This window comes from Maylandia zebra, linkage group LG10 (assembly GCF_041146795.1).
Source record: "Maylandia zebra isolate NMK-2024a linkage group LG10, Mzebra_GT3a, whole genome shotgun sequence".
NCBI lineage: Eukaryota > Metazoa > Chordata > Actinopteri > Cichliformes > Cichlidae > Maylandia > Maylandia zebra.
In genome coordinates this window covers 17,655,191-17,674,991 of record NC_135176.1, presented here as the reverse complement: position 1 = coordinate 17,674,991, position 19,801 = coordinate 17,655,191, and the positions used below count along the sequence as shown (strand labels likewise).

General features: G+C 42.0%; 3 protein-coding genes across 3 annotated transcripts; 1 reads left to right on the top strand and 2 right to left on the bottom strand.

Annotated features, from left to right (window-relative positions):
* Positions 1 to 21: 21 nt before the first annotated feature.
* Positions 22 to 6,622, bottom strand: smad9 (SMAD family member 9). Its single transcript, XM_004550116.3, has 8 exons — positions 6,479 to 6,622; positions 4,195 to 4,744; positions 3,376 to 3,591; positions 2,950 to 3,210; positions 2,741 to 2,851; positions 1,939 to 2,160; positions 995 to 1,251; positions 22 to 621 (listed from the first exon to the last, which is right to left on the bottom strand). Exons 2-8 carry the CDS (start codon positions 4,388 to 4,390, stop codon positions 478 to 480), a joined length of 1,407 nt encoding a protein of 468 aa, XP_004550173.1. The 5' UTR covers positions 4,391 to 4,744; positions 6,479 to 6,622; the 3' UTR covers positions 22 to 477.
* Positions 6,623 to 9,933: 3,311 nt separating this feature from the next.
* alg5 (ALG5 dolichyl-phosphate beta-glucosyltransferase) lies at positions 9,934 to 16,133 on the bottom strand. Its single transcript, XM_004550115.5, has 10 exons — positions 15,787 to 16,133; positions 14,683 to 14,851; positions 14,440 to 14,486; positions 13,746 to 13,814; positions 13,517 to 13,609; positions 13,297 to 13,410; positions 13,121 to 13,180; positions 12,875 to 13,026; positions 10,840 to 10,925; positions 9,934 to 10,589 (listed from the first exon to the last, which is right to left on the bottom strand). Exons 1-10 carry the CDS (start codon positions 15,847 to 15,849, stop codon positions 10,474 to 10,476), a joined length of 969 nt encoding a protein of 322 aa, XP_004550172.3. The 5' UTR covers positions 15,850 to 16,133; the 3' UTR covers positions 9,934 to 10,473.
* A 1,083-nt stretch (positions 16,134 to 17,216) lies between these two features.
* On the top strand, positions 17,217 to 19,756 carry exosc8 (exosome component 8). The gene is made up of 11 exons (XM_004550114.3): positions 17,217 to 17,296; positions 17,646 to 17,682; positions 17,770 to 17,833; positions 17,916 to 17,989; positions 18,080 to 18,125; positions 18,219 to 18,324; positions 18,431 to 18,476; positions 18,568 to 18,664; positions 18,812 to 18,932; positions 19,046 to 19,152; positions 19,529 to 19,756. The coding sequence occupies exons 1-11, from the start codon at positions 17,280 to 17,282 to the stop codon at positions 19,645 to 19,647; spliced, it is 834 nt and encodes a 277-aa protein (XP_004550171.1). The 5' UTR covers positions 17,217 to 17,279; the 3' UTR covers positions 19,648 to 19,756.
* Positions 19,757 to 19,801: the final 45 nt, after the last annotated feature.

Here is a 19,801-nt window from a genome sequence, read left to right as displayed (position 1 = left end):
AGAAAAAAAAAACAAAAAACAAAAAACAAAAAAACACCAGAAATTCAAACCTTGGAAAACTGGAATCACAGAAAAAACTTAATGTAAAAAGTAAAAAGCAACCAGAACATGAAGTCAAACATTGGTTGACACAAATACAGTACATACCACGCCAATAACACTTTGGACGTATAACAGTTTAAGTACCTACAAATATATCCCACTTTTCCTGTGCAGTTAAAGCATCCCAGAGGAAACGGAAGAGGCTAACTGCGTTATACTGAAATTAGGAACGCTTAGTGTAAATTCAGCTAAATAAAATTCATCTTCACGTCTGCTTTAGCCGTGTGACAAAGGTGTAACGCATCTTTGTAACTTTGCATGAGATGTCAAATGTAGGACAGAAAAATGTACAGAATCTGTGACTACCTGTCAGGAATGAGAGCGCGCACGCGCGCACACACACACACACACGCAAGGTGTGTGTCTGTGTTCATGTTACGACACTGAAGAAATTGGGTTGTGTGGGGAACCCATCTGTGTAAGGACTTTATCCAGCCACTGCAGCGGCCCATGCAGATGCACTTCAATCCAGCAGGGGGTGCTGGTCACATCTTGACGGTGGTATTCAGCTCCCCAGCCCTAAAGGAAAAGTTGCAACAACTGGTCAGCTGGTAATATTGGCTCTTCAGTTAACTATAAAATATTTAATGCAAAGAAAACAAGTAATCCCACCTTGTGTATGGGAGGATCTGACATGACTGGCAGCACTAAGCATGGGAATTTTAAGTTACCCAGAGAAACTGAGCGTATATCCAACCCTTCTCATTTGATTTTGACTGAGCATGAATAAAAGCATTCGTATGCACTACAGAAGTTAATTTCACGGTTTCCAACCTGTACCGACCTCCGTTTCTATGCATCTAAACAAACAAAACTGAGAATTGCCATAATGGGCGCAAAAATTGCTATCAAATAATCAGCATCCTCTTTCATAAGAAAGCTCAGTCAGTACCTTTACGAAGCTCATGCGGATGGTGCACATCTTGGTGAGCTCATAGACGACCTCGAAGCCGTGGTTAACGGACTGGGCGAGAAGCTGAGCAAACAGCTGGTTGTTAAAGATCTTGAGGCTGCAGCCACTGGGAATCTTGCACACGGTGGTGGTGTGGAAGCCGTGCTGGAAATTACAGTTGCGACTCTGGACAAAGATGCTGCTGTCACTCAGACACTCTGCATACACTTCGCCGCCCACGTAGTACAGGTGCAAACCTGGAATTAAAGGGAGATGATTAAAAAAAACAACAACAACTAAATACTAAAGTTGCTGAATGTTTGGTGCTTTAAATGTGGTGGAAATGCAATATTTACAATTTAGCATAGCAGATCTAAAGAGTATAAAAAAAGCTACAAGAAAGACATAATTAATGAGCTAACCACAATATTTCATTACTTCACTGAAAATTAACTGATATTGATGGATTTTTCTCATATTCCCTTGAAAGAAAAACCACAGAGGCTTTTATGTCCGCAAACAAGGAAACGCTGAGTGGTGTTGGTACTGTTTGTGAACTGGGGACCAACTATCCTCAAGCCTTTGTCCCATCTCTGTCATTTAAAACCACACACATCCTCACACTGCACAGTTTATTGGAAGCCACTAAAATGCTTGATGTCGATCCAACAAAGGCAGGCTTTGTAAACACTGAGCATGAGGGGAAAAAAAAAAATCAAACATTATTTGGCCAAAAGGATTTATTGCAAAATGACAAGCCGAGTTTAAAGCATGACAATGTTTTACAAAGACTAGCACATGCACACCAAAGGCAGTGATGAAACCAATAGTGAGCAGATTAACTTTTTAAACAACCTTCCTTTAAAAGCTCTTGCTCTCACCAAATGCAAAAAACCCCAAAAACCCCCAAAAAACCCCCCACCCCCAAAAGCCATCCAGCCTACCTTTGCCTATGTGCCTGCGCGTGTGCTCGATGGTTGAGTTGCGGTTGACATTGGAAAGTAGGCCGAGGCAGAAGCGGTTCTTGTTGTTGGACGGGTCTGTGAAGCCGTCCACCAGGACGCTGCGTGATGAGGCATGGAAAGTCTCCCCCACCCGGTTGTTGAGCTCATAGTAAGCTATGGAGCACCAGTACTCTGGTTCCTCGTAGCAAACGGGCCTTAAATCTGAACAGGAACAACAAATGCTCGAGAGGTGGGTGTTAGGGATAAAACATTTTATCCTATTTATCCATTTTAAATTTTAAACCCAATGCAAATTCATATGAATCCAACCTGATAAAACTAAAGCAAGTTTTGCATCGATTTTATGTATTCTAACACAGACTGTATATAAAAGATGGATGCAGCTTCCAGCTCTGAAAAGTAAAGCAAAGTCTATTAAACTTATATTCTTTCTGATGGCTGGTATTCCTCAGCTTATTTAGACTGTGAGCTCAGTAAACTCTCCTGATGAGTTCATGGTCTCCATCACTGGTTTTAAGTCTTGAGGAATACAGCACGATTGTCATTTTGTAATTGATGTTCCTCGTTATAGTCACAAGGAGACCAGCGCATTGCGATTGACAAGTTGCTACCATACTATTTGAACTTCACTTTCTCAGTCAGTCATCACATCCACTTTCAAATCATGCACCTTGAGGTTTTACAGCAGGACAGGTGAGTGATGTCACAGTGGCTAACACCATCTTCCACATAGAGTCTGCTGTTCCTAACACCTGTATATCTTTGTGTTGTGAAAGGATACCTCTGTGCGGAGCAGAAAATGTGAGTTTAGGGGTCTCCATGGAGTTGCTTGGCTTCACGTCCTCTTGGGGATTTGTCTCCATCATGCTGTACGGAGGTGGTGGAGTCTCAGCTGGAAAACCGTGTTTTGAATGACAGAAGAGAATAAATTATGTACTGTTGTGTGAAGATTCAAAGTGAAGGTATTAGCTTGCATACTGTGATTCTTACCTGTGATATGATATGGACTACCAGGTTCTGCAGAGCTGTTGGGGGAGTTGGGGTAACTCTGCGAGCTGGGAGACTGGGCGAGGGACAATGGAGGGGAGGAGGAGGAGAAGGAGGAGCAGGGAAGGGCAGGGAAGGAGTCTGGGTAGATGGCGTTCTGGGGCATCAGCGGCTCGTTGTGAAGGGAGGCGTTCCTAAACTTTGCCAGTAAACTATGTTGAGGGTTGAACTCGCTGTGGCGTGGAACAAGGACTGGTGGCAGCACTTGGGGGAGGGGGGCAAAAAAGGGTGGGGGTGAGAGCCAGATGGAGCTTTAAAAGATCATATTACGGCAAGTGCTTTAGGCTTGGGAACACTATTTGATCAGGCGCCCTTTCTCTAAGGCTAAAATTCAATAAAGGCCATATTTTTACAGCAAATTTATAGTACCTGGCGTCTCCACCCGTCTGTAGTGGTAGGGGTTCACGCAGATGTCCTTCTGCTTGGAGCCGAAGGCGAACTCGCAGCACTCGAGGGCTTTCAGCTCATGGTGGGACTGCAAGTCAGGCCAGCGCCACACCCTGCAGTAGATAACATGGGGCAGACCCTTCCTGTGGGACACCTGCAACCTCCCGTCCAGCGACCGAGGAATGGTCACACACTTACCTGGAGGATTCACATGAAATAGCTCTTTTTAAAAACAGAACTCTACCAAATTAAATGTGCTGTGTGCACATTAACATTAAATGTTTTTGTACCACTGACCGTTTTACTGAAATACTAAAGCATTATGAGAAACTCTGTTTTCATTTTATTTATTGTATATTTAATTTACATTTTTAAATTCTTCTGGATATTTTTAACCATGTTAAAAAAAGAAAGAAGCAACATTGCATGTATGTGTGCATGTTGCAACTAATGTGGCTTTTATTTGAACTGTGAAGCACTTTGTAAATCTACTTTTTGAAAAGTGCTATACACATGTAAAATAATTGGAAATAATTTATTATATAATATATATTATGTATGAACTCTGATTTATAGTTGATAAAATTTATACCTTGTGATCTCATCAATGAAGTGCTGCCCAAGTAAAACCCTTAGTCATTTCCTTTGATTCCCCACACAGGTAAAAGAACCCCCCCCCTGCTTGTGTTGTCTTTCCCATCTTGTAAACGTCATCCTGTCTAAATAATCTTCATGTTTATTTTGACCTCTACAATTAGAACCGCTAGACTAAACTTCTATATTGGACACTGTGATACTCACTAGGCTGCCCGGGGCAGCTGAGCGCTCTCTCCAGCTCTTCCATTGCCCCCTTTTTCTTTTTCAGTTTCTTCACTAGAGAGTCTACAGCCTTTTCCGCCCACTTCTCCTCCTCGTCCCCTTGTTTCCAGCCGAGCAGGCGCTTCACTGCCGGGCTGGTGAAGGAGAATAAGGATGTAATGGAGGTAGAGGAGTTCATTATGAGATGGATAAATGGGTGGCAAGACGAGCTGATGGGTCCTGTTAAAGGGATAAAAGTTCCCTTGTGGATAACAGTGAAGATGCAAATAATGAGCAGCCAGAAGAGGAAACAGAAGAGGTGAGGATGAAAGACGTGGCGTGATGAGTCTGTGTAAACAGGCGCCGTTTTTTCTTTTCTGTATTCCACTGTTACTTCCGAGCAGCTCTAGTAGAGGTGCTGGACTCCTGCCAGTGCAGCGCAAACCCCCTAAATCCCCTCTCTGTGTTGGGATCCGGCAGCTCTGGAGTCGAAGCCTCCAGCGGGGAAGGTTATTCTTTACACAGCCAGAAATCCAGGTCAAGTTTCAATCATCTGGCAGGAGAAGCAAGAGATTGTATTAACAGATAATTCAGCCAAAAAAGAAAAAGAAAAGAAAAAAAGTTTGGAGGTTAGGAAGAAAAAAAAAAAAGAAAAGAGACCTCGGGTTTTATTGGAAAAGCAGAATTAAGACAGAGTCACTAAGGTGATAAGCTGGTGATGAGATGAGAACAGCCAGAGAAAACACCTCATAACCAAAAACTACTCATATTTAATGAAGTGGGCATCGAAGGTGGATTTCCATGATAAGGACGGCCGTATCAGCAGGGCGCTGTTACAGAAAGCACGCCCGCATGAAAGTGATCTCCCCACATGCTGAACAGCAGTGTTATTATTCTCTATGGAGAAAATGAAACACTTCACAAAACTGCTGCAGAAAGCGCAGGCCAAGATGGCCAAGCTCATTTCTAGATTCACCAACAATGAGGAATGTCCTTTCTGGCCTCTGTTTCTATGATCATGCCACTGACGCCCAGGAGCCATACTGTCTGGCCAGAACACATCACAGGGCAGGAGGGGGAGAGGGAGGGCGACAGACAGAGAGCTCTCTCCCTCTGTTAGCCTCTCTGTCCATCTAAATCTACTGAACAGTATATATTATTATATGAATGCCAAGAATAAGGTGCAGACAAAAAAAGTATCAGATTAAAGTTCTATTATTTAGGTAGGGTTCGTGGGTTCGGCAGCATCTTTCTACTCAAAGAAATTCCTAGATATTCATAAAAATAAACACGTAATTTTATTAGTCTCCTGTTTGTGAGTCTTTCTGCAGCATCATGCCCAACCTTTTGGGTAAAACGCATAGTTTTACATCTTGTACTATCAGCTCTTTGCACATCGTCCTTGCATGTCAGAACACTTTTCCACATGTTTGTGCGCATCTGATGCCGAAAGGGGAAAAAATATGAATCTATTGGCAGACAGAGTTTATAAAAGTGAACTGGAAGCTCAGCTTTCCTGTAAAAGAAACAGAACCACTTTAGACTTTCTTCCGAATTTCTGTTCTTTTTTTTGTCAAACTAAACACAGGTGATGAGTTATGCGGATCTGTATGTTCACTCTTTTTGCCCTCATGTGCTCATGGCCAGCGCCGGTTTCCCGCAGACAGACACACAGACAGCTGGGGTTTACAATGACAGCAAAAAGCGCACAGGGCTCAATGCGGCATCAGTCCACCGCTGCTGCTGCTTTTATGAAGCCTGGCGTCACTCAGTCTGCAGGCTCAGATAGGCTAATTACCTAATGCTTTATCACCAGGACACCCCTTCCCAAAAAAGTAAACACGCCAGCTTCCTTTTTACTACAACTCAACTGCGAGTCATTCTGCAGCTACAAAATCCAGGCTCGGACCTAACCTCCACACCTTCACTGCAAATATGCGATTAGGAGCAATGACATTGAAGTCGCTCGGCTCATTCTTGTGTGATGAAGGCATGCTACTACAGAGAAAACACGTGTAGGAGCAAAGAAAACTGCAGTTATTATTTTTAAATACATCTTGAATACTTAATTCAGCTCAGCTTTGCAACTTTATACTGAACTCAGCATGTAGATGACAACTCTGAACAAATGAAACCCCCCTTAAAGTTTACCGACAGTGCAAGAGGGTAACATTTAATTTTGATACTATTTCTCTCTTAACAGGAATTCAAATTCGCGTGACATAAAAAACAAATATACATTTAAAATATTTAAAGGAAAAACGAGCCAGTTAGTTTAATTTCTCACCTCTGTAACAAGTGCAGTGCAGACAGCCGTGTGAGTGTGCGAGGCTTTCCTGTTTGTAGTAAGTCAGGCCAGCACACTGAGGCTGCGAAGGTGTGTGCCTGTTTGTATGTGTGTGCGATTGAGTCTGTGAGCATGTGTAGAAGGGTCAACTTCGCCTCAATAACACTTTGCGCCCTGCTGGTGATTTCTAAATAAAAGCATCGCCAACTCAATTTGTAGATGCCAGTTTATAAACGAATATAGCCAAAGGCTCCATTTGACAAAAGCCAGATTTAAAAAAATGAGAGAAAAAGTTTCTATATGTTTATACATTTTTGTCTATCTTCAATCAATATTTGAAAATTCTACTTTTAAAAGTGAAGTACAAAACTACTTTTGTCCGCTGTGGAAGAGAGACAGACATAATTAATAACTAATGATTAAATGCAGAGTGGTGCGGTAAGCACCAAGAAAGTGGAAAAGGTGAGTGAAAAAAACAAACACTTGGCATTACAAGTCATTAACTTTAATAAAATAACATCATTATTTTTTATTTAAATCTTCTAAGTGAAATTATTATCAGTAATTTCTACAGGTAAGTGTTAGAAAGGAGGTTGTAAAGTAAGTCTACATGAAAATAAATAAATAAAAAACATTAAAAAAATGTTTTGTTTGCTTTTATAATCTTGTAGAGGACATCGCACATAGTGTGAACTTCCGCGTTTATTATGAAGGCTCAGTCTTAGTTATTTCCGGCGTTGTTCGTTGCGGTCGCTTTGACGCAGGTTTGTGAAGCTCGGAGGCTCCACTCCTCCAGCAGCCCCAGCCGAGCGCCACACAGCCTCGGCGGCGTCAGCCTGGCTGGAACCGCAGCGCCTGCATGCTAGATCCCTCCGCCTCCCCCCCCCCCCCCCCCCCCCCCCCTCTCCTGGAACTTTCTCAGGATTTCAGATTTAGCGCTCGCGGCAGCACGCACGAGCGTTTGTGTTCGAGCACCTGAGCTCCCAATCACCTAACCACGATATAAAGGAAAAGAAAAATAGAGAAATAAAAATCCCCAAATCACACCTGTTCTAGTATTGCTGAAGATTTCACTGACTTTACCTGATAAAACTCTAATAATTATTGTACTTAAAGTGTTTATCAGCGAGTTTTTGTTACACCCATCTCTCTGCCTGTGAGGGTCTGTTTGCTGTCATCTTCTTCCTTTACAGCAACGAGCACCTGTTGGGCGCAGGCCAGGCTATTGGTGCAATGTACCGAGTATAAGACTAAATCTGCTTCTATATATTAACTCTTAAGTTATATATAAAGTCCAGCTCGGGGAGGATCAAATCTGCTATCATATCCAACCACCTCACACTGTTACTTGCCTGTGGCCGCGCGCACGTGCACGCACATGCTGCACCTGTAGGCTTAAAAAAGAAAAGATCAAGTAAAACATCTTCCCGTTTAGTACTCAGTCTTTATGCATGATTCCACACATGCGGTGAAATCATCTTTATTTATATATATAGTTTTTCCTCGTCTTAAAAATCCAGGTTTGTTTTTTTATCCATTGTTGGGAGCGCTGAGGTCTTTCTCATTGCGGATGGATACGATCCTTTATTGGGAGTGCCGTGACTGGTCCAGTTAATGACGCAAGCCCGGCTGGCGACAGTGAGTCTACAAGTTTGACATTTTCAGAGTTTACAGCAACTGCTGCGGGATGTAACAACACTCCCAACGCGAAGTGAAACTACTTTGAATATCTCATAAAAAAACATTTTTTTTCATCTTAACCACCAGGTAAACCATCAGGACACACCACTAAATTCAATTGGCCGGTGTGCGCCTAAAAAGGTGGGGGACTAAGAGTCCAAGGTTTGGTTCGGGGACCGCCAAAGAAGCCGCGGGAAGGTTTCAGAGCAGGACCGAGAGCAGTGGGCTGTGCAACCTGTTTGATCACCGTTTTAGATGCGAGCACAACAGCCTGGAAGGGTTTTAATCGCCCATTAGAAACACAGGGCCTATTTTGTGGAGCATTACATTTGGTTTCTTGAAATTAAATTTCATTTCATATCATGGAGCTAATTGGTGCCAATCGAATGCTTTTGTAAATCTTTAAATAGGGCACCCTAATTTTCTGCAGTGCCAAATCTGGAGGCAGGAAACTAGAAATGTGCAGCTTGCGATTCCCCACTTCTGTGTCTGGTAGGGCAGACACAGCCAGACGAGCGGGGCACAAACAGGATGCGCTCCCTGGGGCTCCGGGAGGCCCTCAGAGACATCTGCATGAGCGCAAAGCACAGACCTCAGGCTTGCATAAGAAAACAGCACTATTAAAGTTCATTTACTCAGACCACAAAAACGCTTGCTGGACTCCTTCCAAGATGTCCACACTGGGCCTGGGAGACAAACAAAAGGATGAATATTGAGATAAATACCGCAGTCCAGGGTTTCCTACTTTCTTTCATGTTGAGGAAAGGCCAGATCACACTGCCTACTGTGCTGAACATTTCCTAGAGCTGACCCCAGATAACTTAATCAGTTAAACATGATTTATACCAAATTAAACGTTTAGTGGAGTTAGAGCCTGCAGACATCTAGTAATAATATTTCAAAGGTACTTTCCTGACCCTGGTACTCTGTGTAAGAAGCCTGAAAGGTGCCTCACTGCATGTTTGGGAACATCAGTCACAATTAGTCAAGTTTTAAGACCCATTAAAGATCCTCGGCCCTACAACAAGAAACTCCTTTAGCTTCAGTATTAACAAAGACATGTCATGTCTTTACCAAACACTGTAGCTGCAGTAAGCATTGTTAGAAACTTAAACTACTCTGCTGTGTTTGTATGTATTGTATGAAACCATGTCATCACTTATGGTTCTTTAATCTCTACGTCAGAGGTGTCAAACACGAGGTCTGGGGGCCAGAATCGGTCTGGCTAAGAACTCAATTTGGGCCACTGCTCGAATTTGGGAAATATAAAATGTGAAGGAGGGCATTGATTTTGGATTTGAATTCATAGGTTTCATAGCATTTCCTGCTGATAAAGAGCTGGACCATTGCAATTAGACTTCTTTTTATACTAAATGGGGCTAACTGTGTAGTTAAACATCTTTACACTGACAGAAAGGGCAGTTTCGTTGCTACGGCCAAAGATCAAAGTGGGCTGTATGTGGCCGACCGTGTAAAATAAGTTTGTTTACTGCACATTTCTATCAATTTCTTTCTCTTTCTGCTCAGGATAAATCCTGCCTGTCACTCGGTATCAGCTGGAATAGGCTTCAGCCCAACTGCAACTAAGGTGAGAAAAGCAGTTAAAGGATTGGATTAATGGATGTTTTTCCTCCCATTCACCAATCTGATTACATACTGTAAAGCATGTTGTTGTTTTCATACCATCAGTCATTCGTTGATTCTATTTGACAGCAGTGCAAATTGGGAAAAAAAAACAAAAAACAAAGAAAATCAGCAAATTCTGACAACTCAAAATCAATCAAATGCTCATATTTTTTTGAATTAACAACAGTTGTCAGTTACATTTCTGTAGCTCAACCTATTGTTGCAGCTTTGGTTACTAACAATTATCGAGTCATAAATCACTGACTTTTTTATTATTCTTGTTCATGTCATTAAGCCCATCAACCCTACAAAATAAAATTAGTCCTCCACATAACACCACTAAAAGTCCTTCTCGCGGCTGACTGGGCACAACATGATGTAACTTAGTTCAAGGACAAGCCACAGAGATGTTCTGTAACCCATGGCAACAGATTTTTTTTTTTTTTTAACATAAGCCATAACAAACAGTAATCAAATAAAAATAAAGGCAGGATCCAGGAGGAAACCACAACTGTGTCATTACTTCACATCCAGTGATGCCTGGAAAGGAGAAGTATTGATACACCGTGCTTTGCTTCTGATTACAGTGAATGATGGACACAGCTGTAACGCTTCCCCCCCCAAACCACCCAAAGGCTCGGTGGCCGTATCATAGGCCGTCTCTATGATACAAGGGCTCGTCTGATTGGCTAATCAGTCTTATGCGACGACTGCAGTTTCCAGGCTCCGGTGATGTAGCGCAGGCGAATGAAAACCAGGTCTCGTCCCATCTGCAGCCAGCTCCAAAATGGTACCAGCTTGGACCCTGTTAGAACAAACCCAGAGGCGCTTCAGCTTCAAGTCGTGCTTTCATAAGACAAATACTGGAAATATGCCTGTGTAGATCAACTTCTACAAATGCCTACAATTTTCAATTATTACAAAAGGTCTAAAAATAAATGCAATCAACCACAAACAGACTTCCAAACACACCCTACAGAGATATTTATAGCCCTCCAGATAGGTGGCATGGTGGGAAGAGACATATTTCATAGAGAGAGAAAAAAAAGTCGTACCTTCTATTTCAGTCCAGTTGACTGCCACCTCAGCTATGGGGATTTTAAAACACTGGGCGATATACAGGAGCTCCACATCAAAAGCCCTGTGAGAAGAAAGTGGATTTAAAGTTCCTGTTTTACTGCAGGTTAAAACCTAAAACCTCACTGTAACTCCATCACCTGTGCTAGGTATAAATCCTCAGGACTTCTTAGTTATTTAGTATTAATTAAGACTGTTTAAATTTCACCAAAAATTCACTTCTTGGAGTTTTCACCAGTTAATTATCAGAAAACAGATGAAACATCCTTGTGACTAGTGTTTGTTTCTGTTACCTTGTATCGTGGACAGTTTGCTGCTCACCTAACGGCCACTCAGGAGGGCTCTTAGCAAGATGTCTGAACCACCTTAACTGTCTGTTTTTGATTTGAAGGAGAAGCAGATATATTCAGAATCTATTTTAAATTTCTAATGGAGAGCCCAGCAAGCTCATTTCTTTCACTTGTATCTGCACTCTCCTTCTTTTTGGTCTCTACCCACAGCTCATGGCTCTGGGTGAGGGTAGAAACGTGGATTGACCAGTAAATCAACAATTTCACTTTCACACTCAGTGCTCTGCACTCACCACTGCAGATCCATCTGTGAATATCCCAATCCACTCTTCCCCCACCCGTGAACAAAAAACACAGGATACTTAAACTCCTTCACTTGGGGCAGCAGCTCATCCATGTCCCCGAGTCAGCGGCGCCACACCATTTTATGCCTGAGAATTGTGGACTCAGACTGCTTAAAGTCCTAATTCACTTTAAGCGTGTGTAAAGTTTATCTGGTTGCAATTTGTAACATGACATAAATGTGGGTCTCAGCCCTGAAAATTCCTCATGACATAGATTTGCCATCCTACAGTTCATCTGGGGTTGAGATGACACTAAGAGTACACCAACTGTAATTCCCTGAGGCATGGATTTTGCACATATAATGTCCACAGCTCCACCGAGACCTTGTACTGCTCATGTGAACGTCAAAGCTCTGTGTAAAGTCTTCTCCAGCACATTCCAAAGAATCTCAGCGAGGTTAAGGTCTGGACTCTGAGGTGACCAATCCTGCTCCCTCAACCACTCTTTGACTCATGAATCCCGGCACTGTCATCTTGGAATACTGTGTGTTGATTTAATTGATGTAACTTTCTGGGTTTAGACCCGACCAACTGAAGCAATTGCAGACATAACAATAATCTTGTACGGTAGGCATCACTCCATCTGCCTCTCCTCTCAACCTGATGTAGTCATCAGGTTGAGACGACTCATCCACATGTCCACATGACCTTTTTCCATTGCTCCAGAGTCCAATCTTTATGCTCCATAGCAAATTAAAGCCATTTTCTCAGATTAGCCTCACTGATAAGTGGTTTTCTTAAGGCTATGCAGCTGTTCAGTTCCAGCCCCCGAGTCCCTTTTTGCAGTGGTCATTGTGCACTTTGCACAATTAAACATAGCCCTGACTTCTACTGCTTTCATAAAATGGCTTTATTTTTTATTTATTCATATATATATATATATATATATATATATATATATATATATATATATATATATATATTTTTATTATTATTTTTTTCTCTCTTTGCGGCTGAAGTTCAATTTCTTTGAATTTCTGAATAAAAGGACCTGAACAATCACACCACTGCGTTTGGCAACAAGCACGCTCGCAGCTCAAAAAGCGCACTTTACTGAATAAACAACGATGTGGAACAAGTGAAGTAACACTATTTTAGCTCAGACACACAGCTAGATGTCGCTCCGGGTCCGGCTCTCTGAAATTATTTCTCTGCCTTCTCAGATGTGGCCTCAAAACTTAATTTGACTTTTTCACAATGCGCTCAGTGTGTAATGGCCTTTAGACAAAATTTTCCAGGAATCCCTTTGCTAAACATATGACACATTGGTTAAGATTTGTAAATTTCTGCTTTTAATATAGTCGAGGTGAATGCACATTAGAGCTAATACTTTAAGCTAAGACATCATCATGTGCCAACAGTGGAGGCTGTTTCCTTACCATCGCTCTACATGGAGAGAGGAGAAGGTCTTGAGTGCAGCCTCACGTGTGAAAAGCTTGAAGCCACACTGAGTGTCCTTGATCCCCTTCACGCAAAAGAACCACACCAGGAAGTGGAAGCCATACATAAGGAACGTCCGAAACAAAGACCGCTGCAAAGACACCAAAGTGTGGTTATTTACTGCTCTGAAATTTGTTTTCGAACACATTTTTTTTTTTAAGCAGAATAAAATAAAACCCTGTTACCTGAGCTACAGAGTCTTTCTCTAGGTGAGCTCTGGATCCACATGAAATTGCCATGTTCTCCTAGATGTGAGAGCAGCACATGAGGCGTTAGGCTTGGCCACATTTTAACCACTTTTACACACTTACATATCGAATAAGTGAGACTGAATTTAAAACAGAACAGAACACCATCACACCGGTTTGGGGTTGAGGTCATTGAGTCCAGCCTCCACTTTCTCAATGTCAGAAAACTTTGTGGCTCCATCAGCATCTGCCATCAGAATGACTTTCCCTCTGGAGCTCAGAGTTCCCTTTAAAAGAGATAAAAACAAAACAAAAAAACCAAAGTCAGCTCCAAACTGCTGCGTCAGGGTTCCCATTTGGACACACACTGTAATCTCACATCTACAATCTCACCATCCGCACAGCTCCTCCTTTCCCTCTGTTCTTCACCAGCGTCAGGACGCGCACTTTATCAGCACTGTACTTCGTAGTGTACCGCAAAGCAACCTGCCAGGACAACACAACAGTGTCCACTCATGAAACCGATCTATACTGGCTGAAAATGTTTAGCTGAGCAAAACGGAGTTGTGCTAAAATAGAAGGCCTGGTTAAATTTGCCCCAAAAAAGATTTAAAATTATTACCTCTGTGGTTTTGTCTTTGCTGCCATCATCCACCACGATGACCTCATAGGTAAAAGAGGGGTTTTGTTTCTGCAGTCAGAAACAAAAACAGACAAAAAAACAAAAACAGGAGAGACTTGTTTCACAACAGCCACTTTACCCAGATCATTGTTGCCACCTACTGGTAAGTCTGAGAATAACATATCCAGCAATATATGTTTTTGTTTTTTTTAAAATAATGAACGTTATCCATCATCAGTGCAGACAAAAAGGCACTAACATCAGTTATTCAAGAAACCTAAATACACAAGGTTGCGGAAAAAAAGGAACCAGTGACCAAAAAATGTAAACAAAATATAAAAAAACTAAACAAAAAACAAACTTGAATTGTATCTCTGATAAGACACAACTAATTTAAGGGCTTTCCTGTCATTAAAATTTTTAAACCATCTGTTTATACATAGTTTAGCCTTAAAGTATGTACATTTATTTATTAATAAATGTTCTTAATAAAAACACAGTCCTGATAACAGCCTTTTTTTGTTTGCTCTTTGTGTGTCAGATTTTGATTATAAATAAATATCCCAAATGTAATTACCGTTACTGTTAAATGTGGTAATTGGATATCTGGTGATACATGTCGTTGTATATGCTTTTAAATGTGCTGCTTTTTACTGTAAATATAATTAAGCTTTAATTCAGGCTCTGCACTTACCTGCCTGTTTTCCAAGTACTCCATAGCTTCATCCATCATCACAGGTACTGAAGGGACACACAGTAACACACATATAATAGCAAGTACAACCTACTGCAGGTGCACAGTGACATGACGACTGACTGCACCAACCTGGATGGATTGCACTACTAACGCCTAAGTGAAAACTGTGACTATTTACAGTGTGTGTCTAATGTGGGCATTCATAATGACTGACTGAGCAGAAAAGCAGACTTTACTCACATCGGAGCTCCTCGTTGTAGGCCGGGACCACCACAGAGAGCTCCCTGGAATGGGGATCATGCAGACTGGGGAAGAGCCGCTTCTCTCCGGTGGCGGTGAGAAAGTATTTCTCCTTCTCATGGCGTGTCAGGTCCACCATCCCTGCGGTTAAGTGTGCTATTACGAGCAACTGAAAAGTGAGAAATATGAGAATTGCATTTGATTTACAATTGAATCTTTCTTGTGATGCATTTTGGCCAAACATCTCCAAACCACATAAGTCTTGTGGTTTGTTTAGATCCAAGACTGAAAACCTACGCTTCGCTCCCATGTTGGTTTTAGAGAGAAGACCTTATAAGACTTTCTAGACTCATGATAACATATGGTACATATTTGCTCGCATGCTTTTAGATATAGACCAGTTTCTAAAGTTTTACATTTTAGGATATAATAAAAAAATAATCTCGTCCTTAGCAGATCTTAAAATTGAGTAAATACAACCTCAGATGAACGACAAAATATGACATAGGAATGCAGAGAGTAATTAGCAGTCAGGTGCCTGCTATTAACTAATGATTAGCAAGTTTGAGCACCTCTATAAAAAAAAAAAAGAAGGACGTTTTCGGTCTGTGTTACCCCATCCCAGGGGTGGAGTAACACAATGCCAAGGAGGAAAGAGATCAACTGTGTCTGTCATCATCAGCTTGCTTCTCTGTGCTAGAGAAGCAATTGGTGGTTTTATATATGCTTTCTATAGTCAATAGGACTAAAGCTCTGAATAAATACCAATCAATACATGACTTATTTACAACCAAAAGATCCGGTATCAGCCAATGTCTAGTTTTTCTGAATTAAATGTCCGTTTCATGCTCAGATATTTTTTCTGCATGACACTTGACCCCTCTGTTGCTTTAGAACAGAATGAAAAGGAAGTATCATAAAACTGAGGTACATGAACAGGCCTGTAAAAGTCTACAATGGCCCGAGTCAAACACAATGCTCAAGGATAACTTGGAAAAAGTACAAAAGAAAAGATACCCACGCTATCACTGTAACTGTATTTGGGCAACTTCTCCCAAAACAACTTAGCTACAGCATCTCTCATCCAAAGCACTGATTACTCACCACGACGAAAACTACAGCTGCCAGTGCGACGAGGGCTTGAACTATTTCACAGAGGAAATCCATTTTCCATCAGGTTACCTACCCTACACCCACTGACAGACAGACCACCTGCAGGGGCTAGCTCAGAAACTAGCTGGCTTTCTCCTTTCTTTTGCTTTTTGACACACAGCCTGTGCTCTAACTTCCTGGTGTGTCCAAATATATGTACCAAATTACGGGCTTACGATATTATTCAGAAGGTTAAAATGTTAAAAATGAGTCCTTATGTTTCCATTGCTGTGAGGACACTTCACCTAACTCCACTTCCAATCACAACTGAACACAACGACGATACGGAAGTAGTGACTGTTTTTCTCCCACATCATCATATTGGAGGAGGAGAACAACGAGCGGCACAGTACCGCTCGGCGCTGGGGCACACTGCCTCATAGCGGACAGGGGTGGAAATGGTGGCAAGGACTCTCTTTAACATGTACGGTACACAAAGAGAAAAGGGAGGTATAATGCTAGGAAGAATATGATTATTTGTCAAAGCAATAAAGACTTTTCTTCTAGTCCGCAACATTTTGTTGTAACATTTATGGAAAACAGGGCGATCGTGGCTCAAGAGTTGGGAGTTCGCCTTGTAATCGGAAGGTTGCCGGTTCGAGCCCCAGCTTGGACAGTCTCGGTCATTGTGTCCTTGGGCAAGACACTTCACCCGTTGCCTACTGGTGGTGGTCAGAGGGCCCGGTGGCGCCAGTGTCCGGCAGCCTCGCCTCTGTCAGTGCGCCCAGGGCAGCTGTGGCTACAATGTAGCTTGCCATCACCTGTGTGTGTGAATGTGTGTGTGAATGTGTGTGTGAATGTGTGTGTGTGAATGGGTGAAAAGGAGTTTGCATGTTCTCCCCGTGTTTGCGTGGGTTCTCTCCGGGTACTCCGGCTTCCTCCCACCGTCCAAAGACATGCAGCTTGTGGGGATAGGTTAATTGGATAATCCAAATTGCCACTAGGTGTGAATGTGCGAGTTAATGTGAGTGTGAATGGTTGTCTGTCCCTGTGTGTTAGCCCTGCGACAGACTGGCGACCTGTCCAGGGTGTACCCTGCCTCTCGCCCTATGACAGGTGGGATAGGCTCCAGCGCCCCCCGCGACCCTGAAAAGGAGAAGCGGAAGCGAATGGATGGATGGATGGATTTATGGAAAACAACAACCTGCATCCCAGCAAACAGTCCCCCAATTCCCTAAAGGTCATATTTTGGACAAAAATGATTTTGTAAAACCTATCGGAAATGTTTCCTGAAAATGTCCTACAAGTTCAACAAAAATATAAAAAGCAACTCAATAAATGGCTGGAGTTTATTTACTTGCAGATAGATTTGATCAGAGACGACTATGGACAGTATAATGCTATGATTTGGTTAGAAACGCGTTTGGTTAAACTTTGGTTATGCGCTTCTTCCTACCCGGCTACCGTAGGTCATAGCGCGAACCCACGTGGTTAATCAAAACATCATGGCGGCTGGCTTCAAGTAAGAATATACAAGCTCTCCGTTCTATGTTAGTGAAAATATCACTTTTAGTTTGCTCTGTTTATTTTTTCCTGTACTTACCAGCGGAGCAAATGCATATTTGGTGTTATAATAAATTAAATTATTTATTACACAAAATAAAACGAAAATTCCGGACATCATGCACGTGACATACAGCGCACTTTATTCATTCTTGTGTCACAGCTGTAGTTTATGACTGGCTCAGATATTTGTCATTGACGTGTATAGCAAGAGTACTCGGTCACTCTCTTCGCTGTGCTGTTTCTGACGGAGCTTCTGATGTGTCTGTGCTACGGCTTTCTTTACCACGTTCCCTTTTAACTTGCAGGACTGCTGAGCCTCTGGAGTACCACCGGAGCTTTCTGGTCAGTGTTGAAAACAAGTTTATCCAACACTTGACAGACAAGTGTTGCTCTCTGGATAGATATGAACTGTTATTTGTTTCTCTTCAGAAAGAAAACTGTCGGCCTGATGGACGAGAGCTGACCGAATTCAGAACCACAACACTGAACATAGGTGAGACTTCCCCACAGTGTGTGTGCGAGAGAGAAGTTTCTGTAACCTACATAGGATTTTTAACTTTTATTTCCATGTTTAGGGTCAATTTCCACAGCAGATGGCTCAGCCCTGGTGAAGCTTGGAAACACCACAATCATATGTGGAATTAAAGCGGTAAACACATTTGCTTTTCCTTTTTGTTGTTTTATTTCGTGAGTGTGGACCAGGTTGATGAGTACTCACCTATATCTCCTCCTCCTGCAGGAGCTAACAAACCCTACAGTGGAGGCACCTGGTAAAGGCTACATTGGTAGGTGTAGTAAGAAGTCTTCGTTTTCTCCCATTCTTTCTTTGTTAATTATCTGATATCACATCATTCAAACATTGATGTCATCTCTGTCAGTGCCCAACGTGGACCTGCCACCCCTGTGTTCCTCTCGCTTTCGTCCGGGACCACCGGGAGAGCAGGCCCAGGCTGCCAGCCAGTTTATCGCTGATGTCATTGAAAGGTGCGCGACTTCAATATATGTTAGCTTTTTTAGTTTTTATTTTAAATGAGTGACAGTTTTTAAGCCTGGTGCTGGTTTAACTGAGTTTTTATGTGGCTTTTTGAAGCTCTGAAGTGATAAAAACAGAGGATCTGTGCATCGACAGAGGAAAGGTAAACCCAAGAGTCGCGGAGCTACACTGACACACAATTTGACCTTTAATTATCCAGCCATGGGTACTAAAACTGCGGACTCTTGTTGCAGCTCTGCTGGGTGCTGTACTGTGACCTCATGTGTCTCGACTATGATGGGAACATATTGGATGCTTGTGTTATCGCTCTGCTGGCTGCTCTAAAGAACAGTATGTAAATTTCTACTGTAATGTAAATAAAAAAAAAAAATTAAAATAAGTCCATGTGTCGTAACTGGTAATAATCAGTAGTTGAAACAAATCAGTAGTTTTTCTTTAAGCAGTACATGAACTTAACAGTATCCTGGCTCCTCACAGCACGACTCCCAGAAGTCACCATCAACAAGGAGACCTCTGCACCAGAGGTGAATTTAGAAAAGAGACGTGAGCTTCAGATTCACAAACATCTGGTCAGCGCTTCTTTTTGCATCTTTGATGAGTAAGTTTGTCTAGCCATTATAAAAAAAGAAAAAACCCAAAAAACAAATTTATAATTTCTATTTTTAAGTGACATGTGCTTCTTTTTCTAATCCTGGCCTAATCTTGTTGCAGTTCCATACTGATTGCGGACCCCACAGCTGAGGAGGAGACTCTGTCAACAGCAAACCTGACGGTGGTGACTGATGAGGATGACCGGCTCTGCTCTGTGCACAAACCAGGTGAGAAATAAGTTTGAAGGGATTTGCCTTTCTGAGACTGCATGGTATGTAGCATGAATCTAATTGGGTTGAAGATATTTTGGGCTTATCCCTTACTGGAAGTGCCAAAGCGTGTAGCTGATTTGCCAGATTTAATGCCAATGTCCTTCCTGGCACGATGATTTAGTATTAACACGAAAAAACCATCCTCAAAATACCCCTGTTGTATGAATTATGTAATAGTAACACCAACATAAACTGACGGCTTCAAAATGAACACTCAGGTTCAGTCAACAGAAATTAAAAAAACAACAACAACAACAACTCAAAAATGCCAAAAAGACATTTTTAACTTAACTGGGAAATACTGTTCTATACATTGCTACTTGTTGCTCAGGTGGGACATCACTGTCAGGAGAGAGGCTGCAGGAGTGTATCAGCCGAGCAACAACACGACAGAGAGAGATCCAGAAACTCATTGACAAAGTTGCACACAGTGTGAAGAAGGCACAATAATGACACTCGGACGATGTATTTTTTTTTTTTTTTTATCTAAAAGTTGTATTTTTCACTGTCAATATATATTCTTTTTTTTTTTTAATAACAATAAAACTGCTGACAAAGACCGCTTTAAAAAATTATTTCTCAGTGTCCGGAAATGTCTCACACA

Excerpts from the sequence above, each read along its gene's own strand:
- smad9 (XM_004550116.3), bottom strand. The coding sequence starts at position 4,390 with ATGAACTCCTCTACCTCCATTACATCCTTATTCTCCTTCACCAGCCCG. Across the intron at positions 3,592-4,194 it reads CAGCTGCCCCGGGCAGCCTA|GTAAGTGTGTGACCATTCCT; the intron begins GTGAGTATCACA and ends TGAATCCTCCAG. Across the intron at positions 3,211-3,375 it reads CAGACGGGTGGAGACGCCAG|TGCTGCCACCAGTCCTTGTT; the intron begins GTACTATAAATT and ends CCCTCCCCCAAG.
- alg5 (XM_004550115.5), bottom strand. The coding sequence starts at position 15,849 with ATGGATTTCCTCTGTGAAATAGTTCAAGCCCTCGTCGCACTGGCAGCT. Across the intron at positions 14,852-15,786 it reads CAGCTGTAGTTTTCGTCGTG|TTGCTCGTAATAGCACACTT; the intron begins GTGAGTAATCAG and ends CTCACTTTTCAG. Across the intron at positions 13,181-13,296 it reads ATGACCTCAACCCCAAACCG|GAGAACATGGCAATTTCATG; the intron begins GTGTGATGGTGT and ends TCTCACATCTAG.
- exosc8 (XM_004550114.3), top strand. Across the intron at positions 17,834-17,915 it reads AACCACAACACTGAACATAG|GGTCAATTTCCACAGCAGAT; the intron begins GTGAGACTTCCC and ends TTCCATGTTTAG. Across the intron at positions 18,126-18,218 it reads ACCTGGTAAAGGCTACATTG|TGCCCAACGTGGACCTGCCA; the intron begins GTAGGTGTAGTA and ends CATCTCTGTCAG.